We start from the raw sequence: 23888 nt of genomic DNA on the forward strand, positions 1-23888 counted from the left end.
ATTAAGTGGTTAGTTTAACAACGCAGCCTTGAAGAGATATATTAACTAACAACTCAGCAATCAGAGCAGACAGGGCCAAACTATGTTTAATGTTGTGTCAGCTGGTAGTGGGCTACTCTTACTGGAACTAGAAGGATAACCATGACCAGCTAACTGGATGTTAAACACAATGGCCCTTGTCTGCTGACTGCTAACATCAACCTAATTTTCTAGTGATGACAAGCCCTAAGGCTGTTCTCATAACTAGAGCATAAAATAGAAAAGCCCATCCTGCAGGTCACAGCGGAAGATAAGGCATGTCTTTGTCTCCAGAAATCTGTTGTCACATGCTCCAGAAATTTCATATGACAGAAAAGGCAGAGGAAGTAGGACTTCTCTCTCTCTTTTCCTGGTATTTACTGAGCACCAATAATATCTAGGTGCTGAGGCTCTCTCTTCGTCCATGTTCACAGAGATACGTTTATCTCAAGTCACATGTGTGTCTGTGTTTCAGACATAAGAATGGCCATACTGGGTCAGACCAAAGGTCCAAACAGCCCAGTATCCTGTCTACCAACAGTGGCGAATGCCAGGTGCCCCAGAGAGAAAGTGAACCTAACAGATAACGATCAGTGATCTCTCTCCTGCCATCCATCTCCACCCTCTGACAAACAGAGGCTAGGGACACCATTCCTTATGCATCCTGGCTAATAGCCATTAATGGACTTAGCCTCCAGGAATTTATTCAGTTCTCTTTTAAACCCTGTTATAGTCCTAGCCTTCATAACCTCTTCAGGCAAGGAGTTCCACAGGTTGACTGTGCACTTTGTGAAGAAGAACTTCCTTTTATTTGTTTTAAACCTGCTGCCCATTAATTTAATTTGGTGGCCCCTAGTTCTTATATTATGGGAACAAGTAAATTACTTTTCCTTATTCACTTTCTCCACACCACTCATGATTTTATATACCTCTATCATATCCCCCCTTAGTCTCCTCTTTTCCAAGCTGAAAAGTTCTAGCCTCTTTAATCTCTCCTCATATGGGATCAGTTCCAAACCCCTCATCATTTTAGTTGCTCTTTTATGAACCTTTTCTAATGCCAGAATTAATTTAGTTTCTCTGCAATGACTTTATAGTCTTTAAGTGCTTCTTTTGTATCTCGATCGTCCAGGGCCCCCACTGGTTGTTTAGCAGGCTTCCTGCTTCTGATATACTTAAAAAACATTTTGTTATTACCTTTTGAGTTTTTGGCTAGCTGTTCTTCAAACTACTTTTTGGCTTTTCTTATTACATTTTTACACTTGATTTGGCAGTGTTTATGCTCCTTTCTATTTACCTCACTAGGATTTGACTTCCACTTTTTAAAAGATGCCTTTTTATCTCTCACTGCTTCTTTTACATGGTTGTTAAGCCATAGTGGTTCTTTTTTAGTTCTTTTATTGTGTTTTTTAATTTGGGGTGTACATTTAAGTAAAAGTGTCCATGCAGCTTGCAGGGATTTCACTCTAGTCACTCTACCTTTTAATTTCTGCTTAACTAACCTCCTCATTTTTTCATAGTTCCCTTTCTGAAATTAAATGCCACAGTGTTGGGCTGTTGAGGTGTTCTTTCCACCACAGGAATGTTAAATGTTGTTATATTATGGTCACTCTTTCCAAATGGTCCTGTTATAGTTACCTCTTGGACCAAATCCTGCGCTCCATTCAGGACTAAATCGAGAGTTGCCTCTCCCCTTGTGGATTCCTGTACCAGCTACTCCAAGAAGCAGTCATTTAAAGTACCGAGAAATTTTGTCTCTGCATTTCGTCCTGAGGTGACACGTACCCAGTCAATATGGGGATAACTGAAATCCCCCACTATTATTGAGTTCTTTATTTTGATAGCCTCTCCATTTGCATTTCATTGTCACTATCACGGTCCTGGTCAGGTGGTCGATAATAGATCCCTACTGTTATATTCTTATTAGAGCATGGAATTACTATCCATAGCGATTCTATGGAACATGCGGATTCATTTAAGACCTTTCAGATACTTTTATTAGGGCTCTGATGCATCTTTTTCTGGCATTCCCAACTGCTCTCAGGGAATATTTGGGCTAAAACCTGAGGTTCAAGGTCCTTGGAATTGCCCAACCAGTTAATGAAAGCACCTTAAAATCCCAGGAAGACAATGCCAGAAAAGCTTTTATTAATATAGATAATGAAATGGCATTAGGACTCAAATACAATGGGGAGTGCAGAGCTGCCAACCAATCAGAAAACTTCAGCAGCTGATCCAGTAAATGGGCAAGCCTGACTCCCTCACTTACAAACCCATTTGTACAATACTTCTCAAATGGTCAAAATGGCTGATTTGTTAGCCTCATGCCCTAAAACACCACCCAATGGGGGTTAAATTGACCCAAATGGCCTGTCTGTTGTGCTTCATTCCTTCATTGAACGATAGCTGCTTGCACACTAAAAGAGGAGCATGGTGACCTGGAAACAAGCCAACTGCAGCAAAAGAAACCTTCGTGTTTCCTGTGATGCCCCCAGAATCTTATTCCCAGCTAGCTACGGGGCATCAGCTTGAGTTTTAAAAACATCTGCCTAATACAATGTCTCTTCTGTGATATTCTAAGGACATTTTGGTTGTCCACGCAGAGCTGCACATTTCAGTGTACTTGGAAGTTTTGGTGGGGATTTGTAGTAATGGCTTCACTACTAACTGACATACCTGGTACGTCAGGTGACACTTGGATCCAGCATGGCCCCCTCTGAAGTGCTAACAACCCAATGGAACGTCAGGAATGCCGAGGGACACACTGGAGCTGGTGCTCACCAGGGAGAGTGGACTGTAACTATTCTGACCCCCTTTTTTTCTGATCTGTTGTTTCCATCAGCCCACACAGGAAAAACAAAAAAGTGTTCTCTTCTAGGAAAGAGGTGTGTTCTCAGCTCGAGTTAACTAACATGTAATAGAATCCTAGTGAAGACAAGGCAGTCTGTAGCTTTCACGAGGGTGAGCAGGTCAAATTAGGATACATCTACACTGAAAAAAAAAAAAGCCCAGTGGTAGCAAGTCTCAGAGCCTGGGTCAATTGACTCAGGCTCATATTACAGGGCTAAAAATAGCAATGGAGATGTTCCTGCTCAGGCTGCATCTCAGAGCCTGGGCTCCAGCCCAAGCGAGAACGTCTACACTCCTATTTTTAGCCCCATAGAGTGAGAACAGTGTGCCTGAGTCAGTTGACCTGGGCTCTGAGACACACAGCCCTGTAGACATACCCTTAGAGACCAAAGGAGAGTCTAGGGCTTACCATGATCTGCTAACTCAGCTGAAAGCTACAAACTGCCTTGTTTTCACTAGAATTTTACCTTGTGTTAGCTAACTTGAGATAAGACCACAACAGTTTTTTCCCCTAGTGAACACAAAAGCTTAAAGGCCTGCAAAGAAAACTGCTGATGTGGACAGAGAGCTCTACGGCCTGTCACTTTTAATTAACTTCAAGGCCTTCCACAAATATTCAAGTGAAATTTGATGATGCAGCCACAGGGGAAGCCAGGGATCAAGCTGTTTATTGAAAACCAAACCCTTGCTCTCCCCTTATTGACCAAGTGATGATGTCAAGGACAGAGCAGAGAACCAGTAATATGGGAGTTCTCAGCTAGCTCTGACGCTGACTTACTGTGAGACCCTTCACTTCTCTGTGCCTGTTTTCCTACCTGTAAAATCAGGATGCTACCACTTCCATGGCATCCTGATGCTACTACTTCCATGGCTGCACTGGTACAGCTGTGCCGTTGTAGTGCTTTAGTGAAGACACTCCTATGCTGACGCAAGAGCTTCTCTCATCGGCATAGTGAATCCACTTCCTTGAGAGGCAGTAGCTATGTTGCCAGGAGAAACTCTACCACCAACAGAGTGCTGTCTACACAGGGTGGGGAGGAATGGTTAGTCAGTATAACTACGTCGCTCAGGGGTGTAGATTTTTCACACCCCTAAGCACTGTAGTTATACCGATATAGGTCTGTAGCGTAGACCCGATGGACGTGTTTATAAAGCACTCTGAAGATGAAAAGCACTAAGCTCTGTTGCTTTCTAGATGGGATTAATCCATATCCATCATGTTCCAGAAAATAAATGCAATCGACATACAATACATTTGACACCTCAAATGAAAGCATTAACAACACAATTCCGCAACAGCCGCGGACAGCACAGACCAATGTGAATCAGCCCCAATGGGGTTAAGGAAAAGCCAATATTTTAGTGACTTGTTCTTTTATTTTCCAAACTAATACATAACTAATAATAAGGTGCAAGCACCACAATTACGGCTCACACATAACAATCATCTCACCCAGTTATTTTAAAGAAGGAGGAAAGGTCACCAATTAGCTAGAGCTTCTCAGGACTTAAAGAGGTTTTAAGAAGGCATGTTAGGGAGTCAGCAAAATAGCTGGAGAATTATATGATTGCAAAGGGGAGAGCTGTGAAATGAGAGAGAATTAAATTGGAGCCTAAAGTCTTTCCCTATTTACTGCACCTTTTAAAGGATCAGTCCACTTAAAAGACCAGAGCTATTAAAGGATCATAAGCAATGCATGTCAAGCCACTTCACACACAGACAAACAATAAAATGCCCATATTATGAATAGCTTTTAAAAGACCAGGAGATAAAAAATATTTTGGTATAGAAAGGTTAAACGGCAGTAGGGACAAAGTTCCTCCAAGAGAAGGCTGTGAAAATATTTCCTGTTATTCAAAGGGAACCACAGTACAACTTCAACACAGTGCATAGGAATGGGGAAAACCCTTTTGGGGAGGACTGAACTTGGGAAATTAGTGAAAACAAATGCAACAGAAAAACAAGAGGGAGAGGTCTGCAATTACAAGCTGCAATAATGATCATTGACTTTGACAATATGTGAGTGTTATGATAACTTTTATAATCCACAAGTGTGGGCTGCAGAAATTTGGGGGGAAACAATGAAAGCTCAGTGATACAAGATATGGCGCTCTTCTGTTAAATCTTTGCTGAGAGGTGGGGATAGAGAGAACCATTATTTGTGTGCGTTACCAAGTGTGGGGATTGGCAAAGCATGGATTAAAGAGGCCCTACTGCCCAGCTTTATAAAACAAGGGAGTCCTCTTAACCTGTTGCCTGCCATGACATGGAACTACTTGTTATCTTTAAACTGTAGGGCTACATGCTATTCCCAATGGGCCAGATGGGCCTAGGTAGTGTCAGAGGCATGTATCCCACACATCAGAGATCCTGCAGGGGTAACTGGAAGAAGAGATCTGTAAAAAGAGTGCATTGTGTCCATAATACGCTTATCAGTTAATTGCAAGAATTTAGTACAGGGCAATGTACAGACTCTGTCATCAGAGATGCCAATAGATTAATCTAGGGAGAGATCTAAAAAAGCGCCACAGGTGTGCATTCCATATATAAATCATACAGATGCATATGAAAGCATCAAAGGGTGCTACTGAGCACACACTACCTCCCAGGGTCATCCCTGCTTCATAGCACTTTCGCAGGCGACAGGAAGGGCAGTTTTTTCTTCTGAATTTATCGATGGTGCAGTCATTCCGGCTGGCACACAGATATTTCTGTTTACCTAGAAACATTAAAGAAAAAGAAGATGGACAATGGTTCCTGCATTTCCACAGATCAGACAGAAGGTACAATCAGGACTAGCTCTCATGTTTTCCGATAGCATCGCTGTATGGGCCTGACGCTGTTCCCACTGAAGTCAATGGGAGTTTTGAAAATTCACATTCCTAGTTTAGTTTAGTGTGGGTCTTCCAAAAAGAATACAGTTTTCAGAGCATTGCAGCTCATTTTGGAGGCTGAAAGCCACTGCATATGAAGGATGCATATTAAACAGAAAGGATACCATTTTGAGCAAGAAAGGGCTCCTAGCACTGACAGTTTCTGTATTTAAATGGGTCTTTCCCTCATCTGGCAAGCAGGTTGCATGAGACGTTGTGGCAGCAGCAATATAGTCTGGAGGCCAGCACAATGTAACGTTACGTGATCCAAATGCCATATTGTCTGGATGAAACATCTCTGATCTGGAGAATGAAATCTGGAAAAGGAAACCCAAGAGGGCAGTGCTTTTATCTCCCATTAGCCATCCCGCTAGGACCTTGGGAACTGTGATCATTCCTCCACATAAAAGGAGAGCTGCTGGCAAGGCAAACACAATCTGTATCTCCATCAGGACACTGGACAGATAGAGCTGCTTTCTGATAAAATCTAAACCAGATTGGCGTGGACCTCATCTCCTCCCAGTGAAGCAGTGATGCTTTCTGTTAACTTGCTATTGAAAATTCTAAACATGATTCTTCACTTACGATGTTAGCAATCTCCATTGCTAGATATGGGAATTTTGTACGGGAATTGGCCAGTGGCAATCTCTCTCTCTCTCTCTATATATATATCTAAACCAGGGGTGGGCAAACTTTTTGGCCCGAGGGCCACATCGGGGTTGCAAAACTGTATGGAGGGCTGGGTAGGGAAGGCTGTGCCTCCCCAAACAGTCTGGCCACTGCCTCCTATCCGCCCCTCCCACTTCCTGCCCCCTGACTGCCCCCCCTCAGAACCTCCGACCCATCCAACCCCGCCCCCCGCTCCTTGTCCCCTGACTGCCCCCTCCTGGGACCCCCACCCCTAACCACTCCCCCTGGAATCCCTAAAAAACTCCCTATCCAACCCCCCCATTCCCTGTCCTCTGACTGCCCTGCCCCCTTTCCCCCTCCCCGCTCCCTGACTGCTCCCTGGAACTCCCTGCCCCTTATCCAACCCCCTCACTCCCCGCCCCCTTACCATGCCGCTCAAAGCAGCATGTCTGGCAGCCGCACCACCTGGTGCCAGACACGCGCCATGCTGCCCAGAGTGCTGTCCCTGCGGCAGCGTGGCTGCGGGGGAGGGGAGACAACAGGGGAGGGGCTGGTGACTAGTCTCCCTGGCCGGGAGCTCAAGGGCCAGGCAGTACGGTCCTGCGGGCCGGATGTGGCCCTTGGGCTGTAGTTTGCCCACCTCTGATCTAAACTGATTTTGCTATCCTAAAACAGCCCTTTTCTTTGGGTGTACCACCCGAAGATACCTGTCATCAAGTATCTGTCTAAAGACCCACTTTCAATGCTGTCTTTTAGACAGTAAGTTCTTTGGGTCACAGAGAGTCCATATTTTGTCTTGTGCAGAATGTCATTAGCAATCAGCAAATTAATAAGAATAAAAAGAAAGTTAAAAAAAAAAGATAACCAAAGAACTGGGATAGAATGAGGCAACAGCTGTGCAGCTCCTGTGTTACTTCCTCAGCCTCTGTGAAATACTGTGGTCATAGGAAGGGGAAACGGTCTGGCTGGGTCTCCTCCCTGCAGCCTTGGGTTGAGTAACAGTTATACCACATTCCCGTGGTTCCTCAGCACCACCAACACACCAAATACTTGGCACTTCCATTTTTCCATTAACTCTTTATTGCTATGGAGCCTGGTGCAGATGAAGACATGTAGCTGATTCAGCCTGGATGTGTTGTGGGCCTGTTGATTTTCAGTGACAGAATTAACAGCACCGCCCACGTGGTAGACTTTGCATTTAAAATAGCACATTTAAAGCTAGACTGAACAGAACACTAGGAAACAGATTGTGGAGAACAAGTCTGCGCTAACTGGGGATGACCTGGATGAGATCTAATAGGTCTTTCCATCTCTAATCACTATGTGCCAAATGCAGCTTGAGTGAGGGCTGCAGAATTTGTCTCTCAAGTTTATTCTTGACTCTTAATAAAATGACACGTCTATAAAGGCATGTGAAATAGGTAATAGGAAACACACTATAGGGCTACAAAGATACTTCTTAGAGATAGCGAGGAACTACCAACAAGCAAGAGAGACTCAGTGCAAGCAAATTGCCCCACACTCCTCTAGTACTTTGTGGCATCTATACCATATAGTATCATGTACCTTTTCATTCCCACAGCTCCAACATTCTGTGTTCTCATTGGAGTATTAGGATATTCAATTCATCTCCCTTAAAGCCAATATAATTCCTTTGATATAAATGCATGTCTCTATTCTATGGATTGTGGAATATGTCCCCAGGCACTGCCTGTCCCTACATATATATCCTTCTGCTTACAGTGCATTTTATATTAGAAATGATTTGTTCCACCCACTTACTTTAACCTGCCCTTCAGTCCATGAGCCATAGCTACTGATCTTGAGACTGAGGGCAAGATGTCAGGAAAGTAACTGCTCAGTGATGCAAAGTTCTCCCACATCCCTAGGGGCTGATTACGTTGTTTGTGCAGCATTTGCAGCCCAATGCAGTATTTTACCTGAACCCATCTTCTAACTGGCCTTGCTTAATGTAGGATTTCTGTGAAGCAGTGAGTTTATGTACACCTGCACAGAGCTGAGAGGCCATTATTTATTGTAATTTATAGCTAGCATCTTAAAAGCATAATTCTTCAAATTCAGAGGAAAGGAAAGTAGTTGCAAATGGTATTATTTAGCCTGCTTTTACCTTATCATCCTTGATGTCTCAATCTCAAGACACACCGAGAATCAACTTTTCCTCAGTTGCAGTGTATTATCTATTGCTTCACATTTTGCTTTCTTGTCAAGTCTGGACACATTGAGTAGATCAAGATTTACCCTATACACATCAGACTCTGAGCACTCAAACCCGGACTAGCCTCAACAAATGAAGACGCCACACACCCAATGTAATCTGATGTTGTGAAGCCATGGAAAATTATACCTGTCCAAATTCTACCTATAGTGGTTTTCCCTGAAATCCCACAAGCTTCGGCTTTCAATACTGCTCAAGGAACCAACCTTTTGATCCATCTAAGCATAAGTCTAACCTAACAGTTTTATCAAAGCATTCACTTTCGTTGCACTGAATGAAAAAAAACAACACACACTTCAGTATATTGGTATTTCTTCACAGAAAACCCCCCAAAAGGCCAGGCTAATTTGTTAGTGCATGGGTGTGAGGGTGTCACACTGCAGGTTGCGACACCTCTGGTTTCATCAGAAACCTCCAAATTCCAAGTCAATTACTTGCCTTCTGTGTCCTAGGTGACTGCTGAGCTCACGCTAAGAATTCTCAGTCTTCTTCCCACCGCCTGAGCCTCCTCCTAACATTATACAACTGTACTCTTTGTCTGACATTGTTGACCCCCATCAGCAAAATCACACCAACAACCTGTAATCAAGGTGCCACGTAAGAGTAATGATGAGGCTTTCTGTTATAATAATAATAATCTCTCTCATGATGCCTGGCATGAGTCTGTAGCACAGGGCTGAAAACTACCATACGGTTAAGCTCCTTGTAACTGCCCTTATTAGCACTTGGTTATAACACCCCATGTGCTTGGCTGCCAAGAATGGAAACATAATGGGGCTAGAGTGCATTACTTACAGCATGTGATATTTCACTCAATCCTTTTAACGCCACAAACTTTCATCAGCTCCCCCTCTCATTCCCCACACTTCTCTATCTCTTGCCCATCAATCAGCTTTAAAAGACATCTAAAAAAACCCCACAGAAGCAGAGACCATGTAAAATCCCACAGAACTCCAATACCAACCCCTTTCTAGCAATTAACTGAGAAGGCTGGATAACATACAGCCTCAGTAGAAAATGGGTTAGTTAGCATTATATGTGTATGTGTGAGATAAGGGCACCAGGCATGAGTCCATACTTTCTCTGCTGGACCTGCTTATAAGTGTGTATCAAACAAGAATGGACGCTTTGCTTCCCAAAGCATTGATGTGGGGAGTAACAGAACAGCCCATGTGGACATCTTGCTCTCTTCCCTGCCACATTCATTTTCAATTGTACAATTCCTTTCCTCTGGTGAAGCTGGGCACACAAGACCCCCCTGGAACTCACCAATGTTACTATAGACAGAAAGAAAGGTGGAACTGGGAGCGGCAGGAACCACATGACAGATATTCAGGGCCAACCCAGAACTTCCTACCTGTGTTTGCTAGAGGCGGGATGTCGCCTTGAAGGAGTCGCCTGAGGGCAGCTGGGCAGCTCCATCTAAAGCATTATCTGGCTCCACCTCTTCACGGTTTGGCTCCTGCTCCTTCCCTATCTCGTTTCCCTAGTCTAAACTACAGTGTCTTTGCTAAAATAACAGCTCAAAACCATAGAAAAGCCAATTGCCGCTCCCAAGAGGGACATAAGCAAAGAAATGCAACAAGATAACTGCTCAAGACATACAAGGACGTTCCAGGGTCAAATATATCATTATCAGAACTTTCTGAGGCTAACCAGACACCACCACAGCACTACCCTTTCTTTAATCTAAACACATGAATAGCTTCCGAGGCAGTTTTTTCTGTTACAAGTGCTCTTGCTTTCCTCACGTAGCATCGGTGGGGCTCTACGTGTATGTGTGAGGTAATACCACTGGGGGCGGTAGGAGGGCTCAGGAGACTGGAAGTGGAATACGGAGCTTTCTGCCTCCAGGCCACCTGCAGTCTGATGATGTTTCAGTGGTCTACTTGAAATGAATCAGTGGTATCAACCCAGCCCCTTAGGGAAATAGTTTCACTTCAAAATATATTAACATCACCAGCTGTCACTAATGGTCACTCATTGCTGGCAGACTCTGTAGAAAGGCTAAAACATTAAAGGGTCTCAAAGACTGAATAATCTTCTCCCACCTACAGTTGGGAGTGTTCTGTCTCTCATCTAGCTATATAATTATATACAACTGTGCACTTTTTAAAATGCACCTCTACTAGAGTATGCTTTCCTGCCAGTGGATTTAAGTGGACCCATGGGCTCTGAATCTCAAGTCAATTGTTGATCTAGTGGTCAGGAGGTAGTGCTCTCACTGTGACAGCTGTGTATATAAAACTCCCCACTGTATTTTCCACTGAATGCATCTGATGAAGTGAGCTGTAGCTCACGAAAGCTTATGCTCAAATAAATTTGTTAGTCTCTAAGGTGCCACAAGTACTCCTTTTCTTTTTGCAAATACAGACTAACATGGCTGCTTCTCTGAAACTTGTGACAACTGGGTTCAATTCCCAGTCAGGGAAGGTTCTCTCTTTTTTATTTGGATTGTAAAGGTCTCTGTGGCTGTCATTTTGTTATGTATATGTCACAATGGAGCTTTGATTTCTAGCCTTTATCACTAAACAAATAATAGGGATTGATGTTCACACTCCTGTTACTTTTCACTGTGAAAATAAGCTGCCTGTGTCATTTTGGAAGGCAAAAGGTTTTTTTTTTTTAAATTACTGGGGCAGCCTAGACTTCTCATACCTGGGAGTGCCGGGGCTAAGATTATTGCTTATACTTTGAGCTCAGACAGTGGGAGAGAGACCATGTTTCATGTCATCGTCTCAGCCTAGTTAAAAGCAAACCTTGCAGGTTCTGAACTGACTACAGTCCAGTCCTCCTTGGCTGGATAGAGGATGGCGATAACTGAGATATTACGTATTTACTTGTTGATCTTATTGAGATAGATGCCAACCTGGGGAATCTCCTGTGTGTGTGTATTAATAATGTCCTAACAGCACTTGTTTTTCTTTTCCTACTCCCACAAGTAGTGATGAGAACAGAAATAAAGTAATTGATGACTTAGACATGAATCTCTGGATATTCTGATCATTGATCTGATATGTGGGGATGTTAGTATATCCTTGAATGAAGCACAGGAAATAATGAAGAGACGTTTTAATACAAAAAGGATCTCACAGCTTTATGTGCCTTCTTCTGCATTTCAGAGTAGCAGCCGTGTTAGTCTGTATTCGCAAAAAGAAAAGGAGTACTTGTGGCACCTTAGAGACTAACAAATTTATTTGAGCATAAGCTTTCGTGAGCTTCCGAATGCATCTGATGAAGTGAACTGTAGCTCACGAAAGCTTATGCTCAAATAAATTTGTTAGTCTCTAAGGTGCCACAAGTACTCCTTTTCTTCTTCTGCATTATATCTAACTCTTTTCAGGGTGATTCATTCCCTTCCCTGTTTCAGAAAAATTGACAAATTTGCAGTCAACTAAAAAGTAACAAAAAATAAACAACAAAACAAACTGTAAATAGTGTAATTTTTACTGTTCTTTTTTTCTATTTTCCATTGTTTGTAAAACTTCTCAAGAACTTGAAGGTAGGGTTTCATTCTGGAATGGCTGTGTCTTTTTTCCATTTAGCAAATGACAATGTATCTTCTAAGTCCTGGAATTTATGGAACTCATTGTTTACCTTCTCGATGATGCAATGACTTCACCAAGGGTGTTACTGAAGACCTACGAACAATGGTTTTCATTTAATAGCTATATCTGCAGAGGGAGCACCCACCATTTTTTGTTATTCCCACAATAATAGCCATTTAACATGTTACACACTCACACAGGTCATAGAATAAGGGATTCTAAAAGAAATTTAATATTAAACAGGAAGACACTGCACCAGACAAAATGTATGCTAACATTAAGGCATATGGTGCCCAACTGGGGTTTCAACAGAGTAGAAAGACACCATCTATCATCTATACTTTACCCCTTTCCTGAGGTTGGATTTTATAGGTAACATAAGTAATAAGACCACAATATTAACTTCCAAGTTCTGGCAATAATCCCGTATATGGTCTTAGGCAAGTCTCGCCGTCTCTCCTTCTGTAAAATGTAGAAAATGATTCTTCCCAATTTAGGGGACTTCGTGACATTATAGGAATGAATGTTTGTAAAGTTTTCTAAGATCTTTGGCTTGAAAGCGCTAGAGGATGTCAAAGAGTTAATTATTGTTGCTATTATACATGTGATAAGTAGCTGTTAACTATTGTTTATTGTTTGTATTAAAGTAATGCCTTGAGGTTCCAACCCAGATCAGGTCCCATAGTGCTAAGTGCTGTATGTGCACATAGTAAGAGACAGTCCCTTCCCTGAAGAACTCTAAACAACCAAAAGAGACAAAACGGGGAGGAGGGGGAGGAGGAAGAATTATCATCATCAAATTTTACAGTAGAGAACTGAGGTTCAGAGGGATTAAATGACTTGCCCAAGGTTACACAGCAAGTCTAGGATTTTAACCCAGGTCTCCTGAGTCACAGCTCAGTAACTTCACAAGACCACCTTTCCTCTCTGTAGGAGAATTGAGTGTTTCCATAGCCTCTGCTAAATACTATTTTATAATTTATTAGAGTAACACTCCTCTGTAGTACCACATATCCCTGCACTTCCGATGCAGTAATGCACTGGAAAGACTATTTTTCCATTTAGCCCCCTGACATAAAAGCGTGGACTGTCTTGAGATTCCAGTTCCTTCTGCAATGATACAATGCCAACAGATAGTGCTCTTAAATGTAGACCTAAGAAAAGAAACTGCTCCACACAGTTTGGTTTTAGGTATAGGTAAGAAATGATCAGAAGAGGACAACTCTTATAAGGCACTTATGACTGTTCTGGCATCTTTATTGCTCAATTTACCTGAAGATTCCAACCCCTCTTTTCCTAATAGACATCCTCTTGTGCAATGCAGAATCTCCCTCTAGCCCTCCCTACTTTCAGCAAGGGATCTTTCAGAGGAAAGATCTTTCAGCTCAGGGCCTCCCCTCTAGGTGCTAGTGAGACACCGTCTCTTTCTAGTGGGTTTCCTCCATATCACTTTAGCATGGCACAGAGAGAATGATAATATAATTGTCACTATCACTGGATTCCTCTTGGCTCATTAGCTAAGATTATAATTAAAATAAAAAATGAAGGGCAAAGAGAGAGAACAATTCTCCAGTCTCATCTGAGAACAAAGATTAATGTCAACCGGCTAGCCATGCAAGCAGCAGAAATTATTCAACTAAAAGCCTGTCAATCACCATTTATTGCTGTGCCTGATGCAGCAGCTTCCTCCAGAAGCAAATCAATCTATAAGTACGTCTGGAATACTGTTTATAATAGAAAATGCTAAAAAACATTAAATCAATTTTGGATGGAATATAAATCCTCATCTTTCAGAGCATATACCAATCTTTAATTACAAGGAGAAAACGTTCCCTGGGGATCAGTTATCCTATAACTGCCTGCTACAGGGTTTCTCACACTTTCCTCTGAAAGATCCAGAACTGACTATTGTTAGAGACAAGATACTGCACTAGATGAGACAACTGGTCTGATCCAGTCTGGCAATTTCTATGCTTCTGTGTTCCTAACCTATTACTCCCATTAGAAAGTTATCAGCAAGACACAACAAATTAGTTTTCAGGATCCAGTAATCTGTCATTGGCAGCTGATTATCTCGCAGAGCGACTTTGGTAACTGCCATGTGTGCGTGAGGCACCATTTTAATGCAAGTGATGGAAATGAAGGAACATCTTTCAATAAAGCCTGTCCCAAGCATGGGGCACACAACCCCAGGGTTAGCCCTGGCCACTACGTTTCTGCTCCTTTGAGACAAATATTGCAACAGCCTGCTGGAGCTAGAAGGAGAGCTTAGCTCAATGCGGGAGCTTGGATGTTGGGAGAACAAAAGGGGAACTATCAGGGGAACCAAGAATGTTTCACCTCAAATGCAAACGGGTGGTTAAGCACTGGAATAAACTGCCTACGGAGGTTGTGGAATCGCCATCATTTGAGATGTTTAAGAGCAGGTTAGAAAAACACCTTTGAGGGATGGTCTAGATCAGTGCTACTCAAAGTGATGGTCCGTGGACCGGCACGGGTCCGTGAGCCATCAGCTGCCGGTCTGCGTGCACATTGGGAAAAAAAATAGCCAATCCCCCACATCAGATAGCTTGAGAAGCACTGGTCTAGATAACACTTAGTCCTGCCGTGAGTGCAGGGAACTGGACTAGATGACCTTTTGCGGTCCCTTCCGGTCCTATGATTCTATGGAATGTTACCCAGTGTCACCCCCTGCCATGCAAATGATAAAGCGGCTCCAGACACTGGAGTTCTAACAGTGCTACATGCAGGTGAAGAGCACTGTGTGGGAGGACAAAGAATTATTAGAGGGGCAGAGCAAGCCAAGAAAACCTGCATGGCAAGCTATAAACACAAATAACTATGGAAACAGTTAAGTTTAAGAGGTTGTTTTTTAAAGAAGTTCAAGTCCAGTGAATGGGAACACTTTAATCATTTTACATTTTTATAGTAAAAAACTGTATAACGTTTTAGTTCGCTAGGTTTCTTAAAATCAAAATGACTGCTTCAAACTTCAGATGACGTAATGTCTGATCCTCCCGTATCTACATAGCAGTCAGCGGGTGCCCTGCCTGAGTAAGGACTGCAGCAAAAAGGGGACAGCAATACTGAATGATACAGACAAGGCAGTGTGCAAACTTCTCCTACACAGTTCAATGGACCCCACCTGTAGCAATCGCTGCTATTTCAGTCCTGAGCTGCCTGTACAGCTCTGCCATGGCACTTCATTCTTGATCTGCAACACCCTCAACTATTCCAATCCTGCAATTTCCAGGACTCCGTCAACATATCTTCACTCCCAATTAAGCCACCCGGTCATTTCAACCCTGAGTCTGCTAAAGAAGTCCAACGGTAGAAAACTGAACAAGAGAAACCAAGTGGTAGAGGGGGCAGATGAATTTATTTTGAAATTCTGTGAAGGGATCTTTTGCAGGTTCTTCAGTCAACCATCTGATCACCCAACACAGGGGAGTGGAATTTTAAACCACAGGGACAGGACCTGGAAATGCTTTATTTCAAATTATTGCTGGCAGCAACCAGCAGTCTAGCCCAAATACTTTGTTTCTGGCAAATAGCTAACTCTTGGCAGATCAGAATGTAGACCAAAGAAAGATCTGTTCTCTGATATACCCTAGGAAAGGGAGTCAGGAAACTTTAGTCCCTTTTTTTATTCATGGGTAATGGTATGGGAGTTGCACAGTGAGATGGCAGCCTTGAAAGGTCCCATGATGACCATGATATCATGGCTCCTGCTCTAGGATGGGAATGAGGAGCTGTGACATTCCCCTCTGGAGTTATCTTGACCGGTGATCTGCTAGTCAATCCTTGACTCTGGGAGACAGTCTTACCCCGCTTTGCTGTGAGAACCCCCACTCCTGGACTGTTCACACACAGCCTCTGGCATGTAAGCTGCTCCCAGCTACTTGCAACTGAATGACACTAGCCAATATCTCCGGTCCCAGATACACCCTGGGAACCTCCGTCTTGCAGTGTCCAGTTATGCCCGCTAGACACTGCAAGCTTATATGCTTTGTCAATTTAACAAAGAAATTGATATACACCAGGCTTGTTCTCCCAAGGGAAGACTCTGACACACTTCAAACCAAACACACTGCTTCAGATAGAATAAACAAACCGATTTATTAACTATAAAGATTGACTTATAATCACTTAAAATCTAAGCATAACAAGTCAGAGTGGTTACCAAAATAAAACAAAATATAAGCACTCAGTATAAACTCTCAACCCTATTAGACTGGACAGCAACTAGATTAAGCAGTTTTTTGCACTCCACTGGATATTGCAGTCCTTAATATACAGGTTTGTTCCTTAAACCTGGGCCAATCTCCTATGTTGGAGCCTTGTCTTCTTCTCAGTGTCTTGGTTGCTTGCAGCATAGGTGGGGGCAGGAGAAGGGCCCAGTATGTGTCCACTCTGTTTTATGCCCTCAGTCCATGTGCTTGGCAAGCACAAGTCCAGGCATGTCTGGAGGGCATTGCTGAGTCTCTCCAAGCAAGGTTCATAGAATCATAGAAGATCAGGGTTGGAAGAGACCTCAGGAGGTCATTTAGTCCAACCCCCTGCTCAAAGCAGGACCAACACCAATTAAATCATCCCAGCCAGGGCTTTGTCAAGCTGGGCCTTAAAAACCTCTAAGGATGGAGATTCCACCACCTCCCTAGGTAACCCATTCCAGTGCTTCACTACCCTCCTAGTGAAATAGTTTTTCCTAATATCCAACCTAGACCTCCCCCACTGCAACTTGAGACCATTGCTTCTTGTTCTTTCATCTGCCACCACTGAGAACAGCTGACCTCCATCCTCTTTGGAACTCTCCGTCAGGTAGTTGAAGGCTGCTATCAAATCCCCCCTCACTCCTGTTTTTTGCAGATTAAACAAGCCCAGTTCCCTCAGCCTCTCCTCATAAGTCATGTGCCCCAGCCCCCTGATCATTTCCGTTGCCCTCCGCTGGACTCTCTCCAATTTTTCCACATCCTTTCTGTAGTGGGGGACCCAAAACTGGACACAATACTCCAGATGTGGCCTCACCAGTGCCAAATAGACGGGAATAATCACTTCCCTCGATCTTCTGGCAATGCTCCTACTAATGCAGCCCAATATGTCATTAGCTTACTTGGCAACAAGGGCACACTGTTGACTCATATCCAGCTTCTCATCCACTGTAAACCCCAGGTCCTTTTCTGAAGAACTGCTGCTTAGCCAGTCGGTTCCCAGCCTGTAGCAGTGCATGGGATTCTTACGTCCTAAGTGCAGGACTCTGCACTTATCCTTGTTGAACCTCATCAGATTTCTTTTGGCCAAATCCTTCAATTTGTCTAGAACACTCTGGACCCTATCCCTACCCTCCAGCATATCTACCTTTCCCCCCAGCTTAGTGTCATCTGCAATCTTGCTGAGGGTGCAATCTATCCCATCATCCAGATCATTAATAAAGATGTTGAACAAAACTGACCCCTGGGGCACTCCGCTTGATACTGGCTGTCAACTAGACATCAAGCTGTTGATCACTACCTGTTGAGCCCAGCAATCTAGCCAGCTTTCTATCCACTTTATAGTCCACTCATTCAATCCATACTTTTATAACTTGCTGGCAAGAATACTGTGGGAGACCATATCAAAAACTTTGTTGAAGTCCAGATATATCACATCCACCACTTTCCCCATATCCACAGAGCCACATTTATCATCATAGAAGGCAATCAGGTTGGTCAGCTATGACTTTCCCTTGGTGAATCCATGTTGACTGTTCCTGATCACTTTCCTCTCCTCCAAGTGCTTCAAAATGGTTTCCTTGAGGACCTGCTCCATGATTTTTCCAGGGACTGAGGTGAGGCTGACCGGTGTGTAGTTCCCCGGGTTCTTCTTCTTCCCTTTTTTAAAAGATGGGCACTCTATTTGCCTTTTTCCAATCATCTGGGACCTCCCCCAATCACCACAAGTTTTCAAAAATAATGTCCAATGGCTCTGCAACCACATCAGCCAGTTCCCTCAACATCCTTGGATGCATTAGATCTGGACCCGTGGACTTGTGTATGTAGAGCTTTTCAAAACAGTCCTTAACCTGTTTTTTCACCACTGAGGGCTGCTCACCTTCTCCCCATACTGTGTTGCCCAGAACAGCAGTGTAGGAGCTGACCTTGTCTGTGACGATTGAGGCAAAAAAAAGCATTGAGTATTTCAGCTTTTTCTACATCATCTGTCACTAGGTAGCCTTCCCCATTTACTAAGGGTCCCACACTTTCCCTGACCTTTTTCTTGTTGCTAACACACCTGTAGAAACCCTTCTTGTTACCCTTCACATCCCTTGCTAGCTGCAACTCCAGTTGTTTTTTGGCCTTCTTGATTACACCCCGGCATGCTCAAGCAATATTTTTATACTCCTCCCTAGTCATCTGACCAAGTTTCTACTTCTTGTAAGCTTCGTTTTTGTGTTCAAGCTCACCGAAGATTTCTCTGTTAAGCCAAGCTGGTCGCCTGCCATATTTGCTATTCTTTCTGCACATCGAGGAGTCCGGTGGCACCTTAAAGACTAACAGATTAGTCAAATCTGTTAGTCTTTAAGGTGTCACTGAACTCCTTATTGTTTTTGTGGATGCAGACTAACATGGCTACTCCTCTGATATTTTCTGCACATCAGGATGGTTTGTTCCTGCGCTCTCAATAAGGTTTCTTTAAAATACAGCCAGCTTTCCTGGACTCCTTTCCCCACTCATATTAGCCTCCCAGGGGATCCTGCCCATCAGTTCCCTAAGGAAATCAAAGTCTGCTTTTCTGAAGTGCAGGGTCCATATTTTGCTACTCTCCTGTCTTTCTTTTGTCAGGATCCTGAACTCAACCATCTCATGGTCATTGCTGCCCAGGTGTGGCCTCATGCAGGTGAATCATTGCATTGTAGCTCCCTTGCTGGACCATGGCTATTGATGGGTTGTTTGGCATTGGTTACTTTCCTTGCTGTTGCCTCTGGGGAGCTAATATCTGGCTGATTCCCCCAACTTACAGCATGATTTAGTGACAACCATACCACACAATTCTCATAACTTTATATGCATGAATGACATACATATATGGATAGAGAAGTGACTTTCAGCAGATCATAACCTTTCCCCTGATACCTTACAAGGCCTGCTTTATACGGAAGATCACGATTATATGAAAATGAGGAATATGGGGGTTACACCATGCTCCCCCAAGGTATAGAATGTCACAGGAGCATCAAGAAAAGTAATGGAAAATAAACTGCTTTTACTTGCCGGATGGAAAAATCATCAAGCCAGGCTGGATCGGGCACACTGCCTGAGTTCAGAAATGGGAGTCAGCAGCCTGCAATGCACTATCACCCTAGTCCCAGAAGTGGGGAGGGGGCCAAAAGGGCCACACACGGACCCTGAAGGGAATCTGCCAAAATGTTAACTCAGTCTCAGGCTGCATTCACTTTTCCATTGAGCACCCTCTGCACCATGAGAGTCCTCTGAGGAACGGGTCCAGAGGCAATTGCAGGCAGTGAACTTTCTGGCAGTGTGGCTCCAGTGCCCTTCTGCTAGGGAGCATTGGGGACAGAGGGCCCCAGAACTGTCCCAGAGAGCCCCAGAACTGTCCCAGAGGGCCCCCAAGCTTTCATGAGATCTCAGGAGATCTGCAGGTTTTGGGAGTTGAACACAGCAGGAGAGGGAAGGGATCAAAATAGAACAGAACCTGACAGATCCCTCCACATGCACACACTCTGGTTCCTTTGCGGATTTTTCTGTGGGAAGGAGCAATCAGGATCATGAATCTTCTCTCAGGATTAGATGACTTTTAAAATAACATGCTATTCTGATCACTACCCTGACAAGGTACAAGAATGCTACTGTGAATGCCAAAGATCTGCAGCCATAACTCATTGCCTGAATCCGTTCTGGCCACGTAAAATGAAAGCATAAAAAAATTGCTCAGATGGAAGGGCTTCTTGTTTTTTTCCTCTCTGCATATTGCGGAGGCATTAAAAGCAAGAATTATTATTTTTCTTTGGAAGCAGAGAACATGCCAAGTGGAACAGTTATAGCAGAACCTTCCACCAGGAAAGAGGAAAAATAAAAACTAGTCTATCTGGATTCCTTAGCATTCAGGATGCAGAATGGGACCACATTCTGAACAAAACAAATGTCAGATTTGAATTAAAAAATTAATTAATCCCAGCCTGTCCATCTTGCAATGAGGAAGCCCACGTCAGGGCTGAAGAATTTGTATGCACAAGTTTTGGAACCAGCCTGTATTTAACCTGGCCCTACATGTGCCTTAGAATGTTCATAAATCCAGACTGCTGATGGGCTAGTGAGGAGGAAGGATTTATGCCTTTTTGCCACTGTTCCAGCATCTTGTGGTCAAGATCGCAAGTCCTAGGTGGAAAGAGTTGGTCACGGTTTTTACTAAGAGGAGAGTGAGCTTCTTTCCTTGAAGCACAAAGTACTGTGCAGACCAACTAGCCCTATTTATAAAGGAGTGACAGACCCAAGGTATTGATTATTGTTCTTTGGAAAAACATCTTTTGCCCTTCTGTCTCTCCCAATGCAATGAATTTCTATGAAGTTTTCTGCCCCAACGCCTGCTTACAGTTTTGAAATCTTTGCAGGTATGTACAATACTTAATTGATACCCAGATACTGTGATGAGGGCCAAAGAAGTACCTAGACATCTAGGTACCCCCCACCCCCAAACAGCCTGAATGTGTTGATCTTCACAGCACACTAAACAACCCACTTCTTCTAGTTTTTGGAGAGGGAGGAGTTTGCTGCAAGCTGCTGGTATGAATCAGTGGTAAAGAGATTATTTTTCTGGTTTGGGAAAGCTGCTGTGTTTGGTTTTGTTGGTCTGTATTTTTAGAGTATACCAAAGGAACCTGCCTAGAGCTTTTCAGATAGTCCTAAAAAAGTGCCTGTAGAAATCTAAAGAAGTAAAAATGTATTGGAGGGTGGGGAATCCCAGATTTCAAGTTTACATCTGTCCAAGAAGCAAAGGGACTGTCCATGGAAAGTTACCCAAAGGGAATACAAAAAACCATTACAAATATGGAATCAAGGGTAGAAAGTGATAAGAATCCTCATTTACCACCCCCTTCCCAAAATAAAGACACCTCAGACTATACCCGTGCCCTGCAAGGTAAAGCAAAAACACAAAGTTCTCCTTGTTTCAATTATTTGTTAAATAAAATGCATTACTGTGTGATTTAGTATAAAGGGCTATAGTTATATAGCTTATATACTTAAGGGCTGAGTAGCACACTGAATTTCTGCCTTACACTTTCACTTCTGATTATCTAGGTTAAAAATCTTGATTTAGGTGACCTAATTGCCTCCCACTAGTTCCTATGTAACACACCCTCAAATCACTTTCCAGTTGGAAAATCTCTACCTCTCACACCCAAGTGGGAGAACAGAGAGTGGCTGCAACATGTATAAACAAAGTCATACAGAAGCCCTAGTCTAAGATAGCAAAGAAACTAGAGAACAGAACCAAACAGCATTAGATTAGTGCAACCACCTCTTGGCTTTTCTAGCCCTCTGGTCTCTCCGTTTGACCAATCAAAATCAACAGGGATTATTTGCTTTCACCTGCACTTGGTTTCTCATTTCCTCTCTTCCCCATTAAGAGTTTTCATCTGTGTTCATCTAGATAGCTAAAAACAAAACCCTAATCCAATCTATTAACTCTGTGTTTGCCAGACCTGCATTCATTCTCCACGTTAATGGACCAGGCCTTCTTCCTGGTGCATGATTCTCACCAATGTTGGATCTACACATGTTTTCCCATTTGTAAAGAGGCAGCAAATACCTGCCAATTCTGATCCTCAACTAGAAAAAGTTCCCTATTTTCATGATTATGTCACAACCATAAATATCTGTCTGGGCTCAAATGAAGCATTTTAAGGAGCCAAGTTCTCTGCTGGTGTAATTGGGTGAAACTCCATTAAGGTCAATGGAGCTTTACCAATTGACACCAGCACAGAACTTTGCCCAAAGTGTCCATATGAGAGGGGAATAGGAGGTTTCAAGTTACTAACTCCTGGAGGTAAAAGGAGCAGGGGGGTTCTAATGGAAGAGTTAGCAGGCTTTTAATTACGGCTGCAGTATTGATATTGCACACAAAGCCTTGCCCTGCAAAACAAAATGGATCAGAATCTGATACAGCAAAAGAAAGTTTTCATTTATACTCTCATCCTTAACACATAGAGACAACATTGCTTGGTAGCTGAAAATAGAACAACATACCAACGAGGTTTTCCAGTTGGAGACCATTGCTCTTCCCCCCTCCCCTGTCTTGTAATTTAGTGCATCAGGCAAACATATTTTATTCTAATTACTCTGTCAAGGGAAAGGAAAGAACCTGTTGCAAGAAGAATTATGACCCTGGTAAATGTCATATGATCCTAATTTATAAATAAAACAATAAAATATTTCTGACACTCCACACACACCCTAAGCCCAGACCTTGGAACAACAGTAAATCCCTTTTTAAAGGAATCTGTGAATTTACTCCATGAAGGGATGACAGCACTGTTTATTATAAAGCATAGTGCAGATAGGCCAGGGTATCGGCTTCCCAAGCAACTCACTCCTGACGTGCAGCACCCCCCTGTTATTCCAGTCCTGGGTTCCCCCCCCAGCTCTGCCAGCATAACTCAATGCCAAGTTACAACAACTCTGCTATTTCTGTTCTGACTCTGGCAAACAAGTCCAATTGTGCAAACTTGCGTGATGGTTTTGCAATGAAGATACCTGGGGGTTAGACTGAGAAAGCCCCTGGATCTGAAGGAGACCTTATCACTTGCCTTGTAGGATGAAGCAAATAGATTGGGAGGCACTCCAGGAAGCGAGGTCAGTCACCTTCATTGTGGCTGAAGATGCTGAATGGGGACAGTGTCTATTAACAGATCATTTTAGTTCCCTTTTACTTGAGCTATTTCTCAAATGTTCTTTCAAATAATGATCCAGATAAATTTCAAATAAAATATCCAGATGGTAGTTATACCTGATGGTAAGAAAAAACTTCGGTGTTGCTTTGAAATGTTAAACTATTACGTACCATACTACTGATTTGTTCATTTTTGTTACATACCCCATTGGAAAGGCACCTATCACAAAGCAACTAAGCAATACAAAATCAACCAGAAAGGACCAAGCAGCCCAAACACACAGGCATACCAAAATGGGGATCTACAGACTCCAGATCCCACACCTCACTCTGCAATTGCTCACTGTTTGACAATGGCAAGTAGGTTTAGTGCCCGATGCTTCAGTTTCCCTTCTGTCATACGCAGAGAAATGGGACCTGCCCAGCTTTGTGACAGCAGAGCTTGTTAAATGATTCCAGACTCTCCTCCTGAATGAATTATTCACCAGTTGGTGATGGGACAAATTCTGAATGATGCATCTGAAAAATTAGACCAGATCGTTAGCTGGTGTTAATCAACACAGTTCCATTGACTTCAATAGATATGTGCCAATGTACATCACCTGAGGATCTGACCCATTGCATTTGAGCATCTAGACATCAAGTGAAACAGTGAAAAAATGTATATGAAGCTGATTTATTCTACAATTTGTCCCCCCAAATGTCAAATATGCTATGTGAAAATACTACTTGACCAGCTGTAGTACAAGAATTTGGAGATCCTTGACTGAAAGGGAGCAGATGATTTGGCCTCTCCCAGCAGTGAAATAAATGGAGTTATTTCTGATGTGCACCATGTGAGAGGA

General features: G+C 43.1%; 1 protein-coding gene across 1 annotated transcript in view; it reads right to left on the reverse strand.

Moving 5' to 3' along the window:
* AR (androgen receptor) overlaps positions 1 to 23888 on the reverse strand; it is a 116056-nt gene that overhangs the window by 30975 nt on the left and 61193 nt on the right. The window contains exon 3 of the mRNA XM_038417556.2: positions 5472 to 5588. Coding sequence (XP_038273484.1) covers positions 5472 to 5588 — 117 coding nt within the window. The remainder of the gene's footprint in view (positions 1 to 5471; positions 5589 to 23888) is intronic.

Source organism: Dermochelys coriacea, chromosome 9 (genome assembly GCF_009764565.3).
Source record: "Dermochelys coriacea isolate rDerCor1 chromosome 9, rDerCor1.pri.v4, whole genome shotgun sequence".
NCBI lineage: Eukaryota > Metazoa > Chordata > Testudines > Dermochelyidae > Dermochelys > Dermochelys coriacea.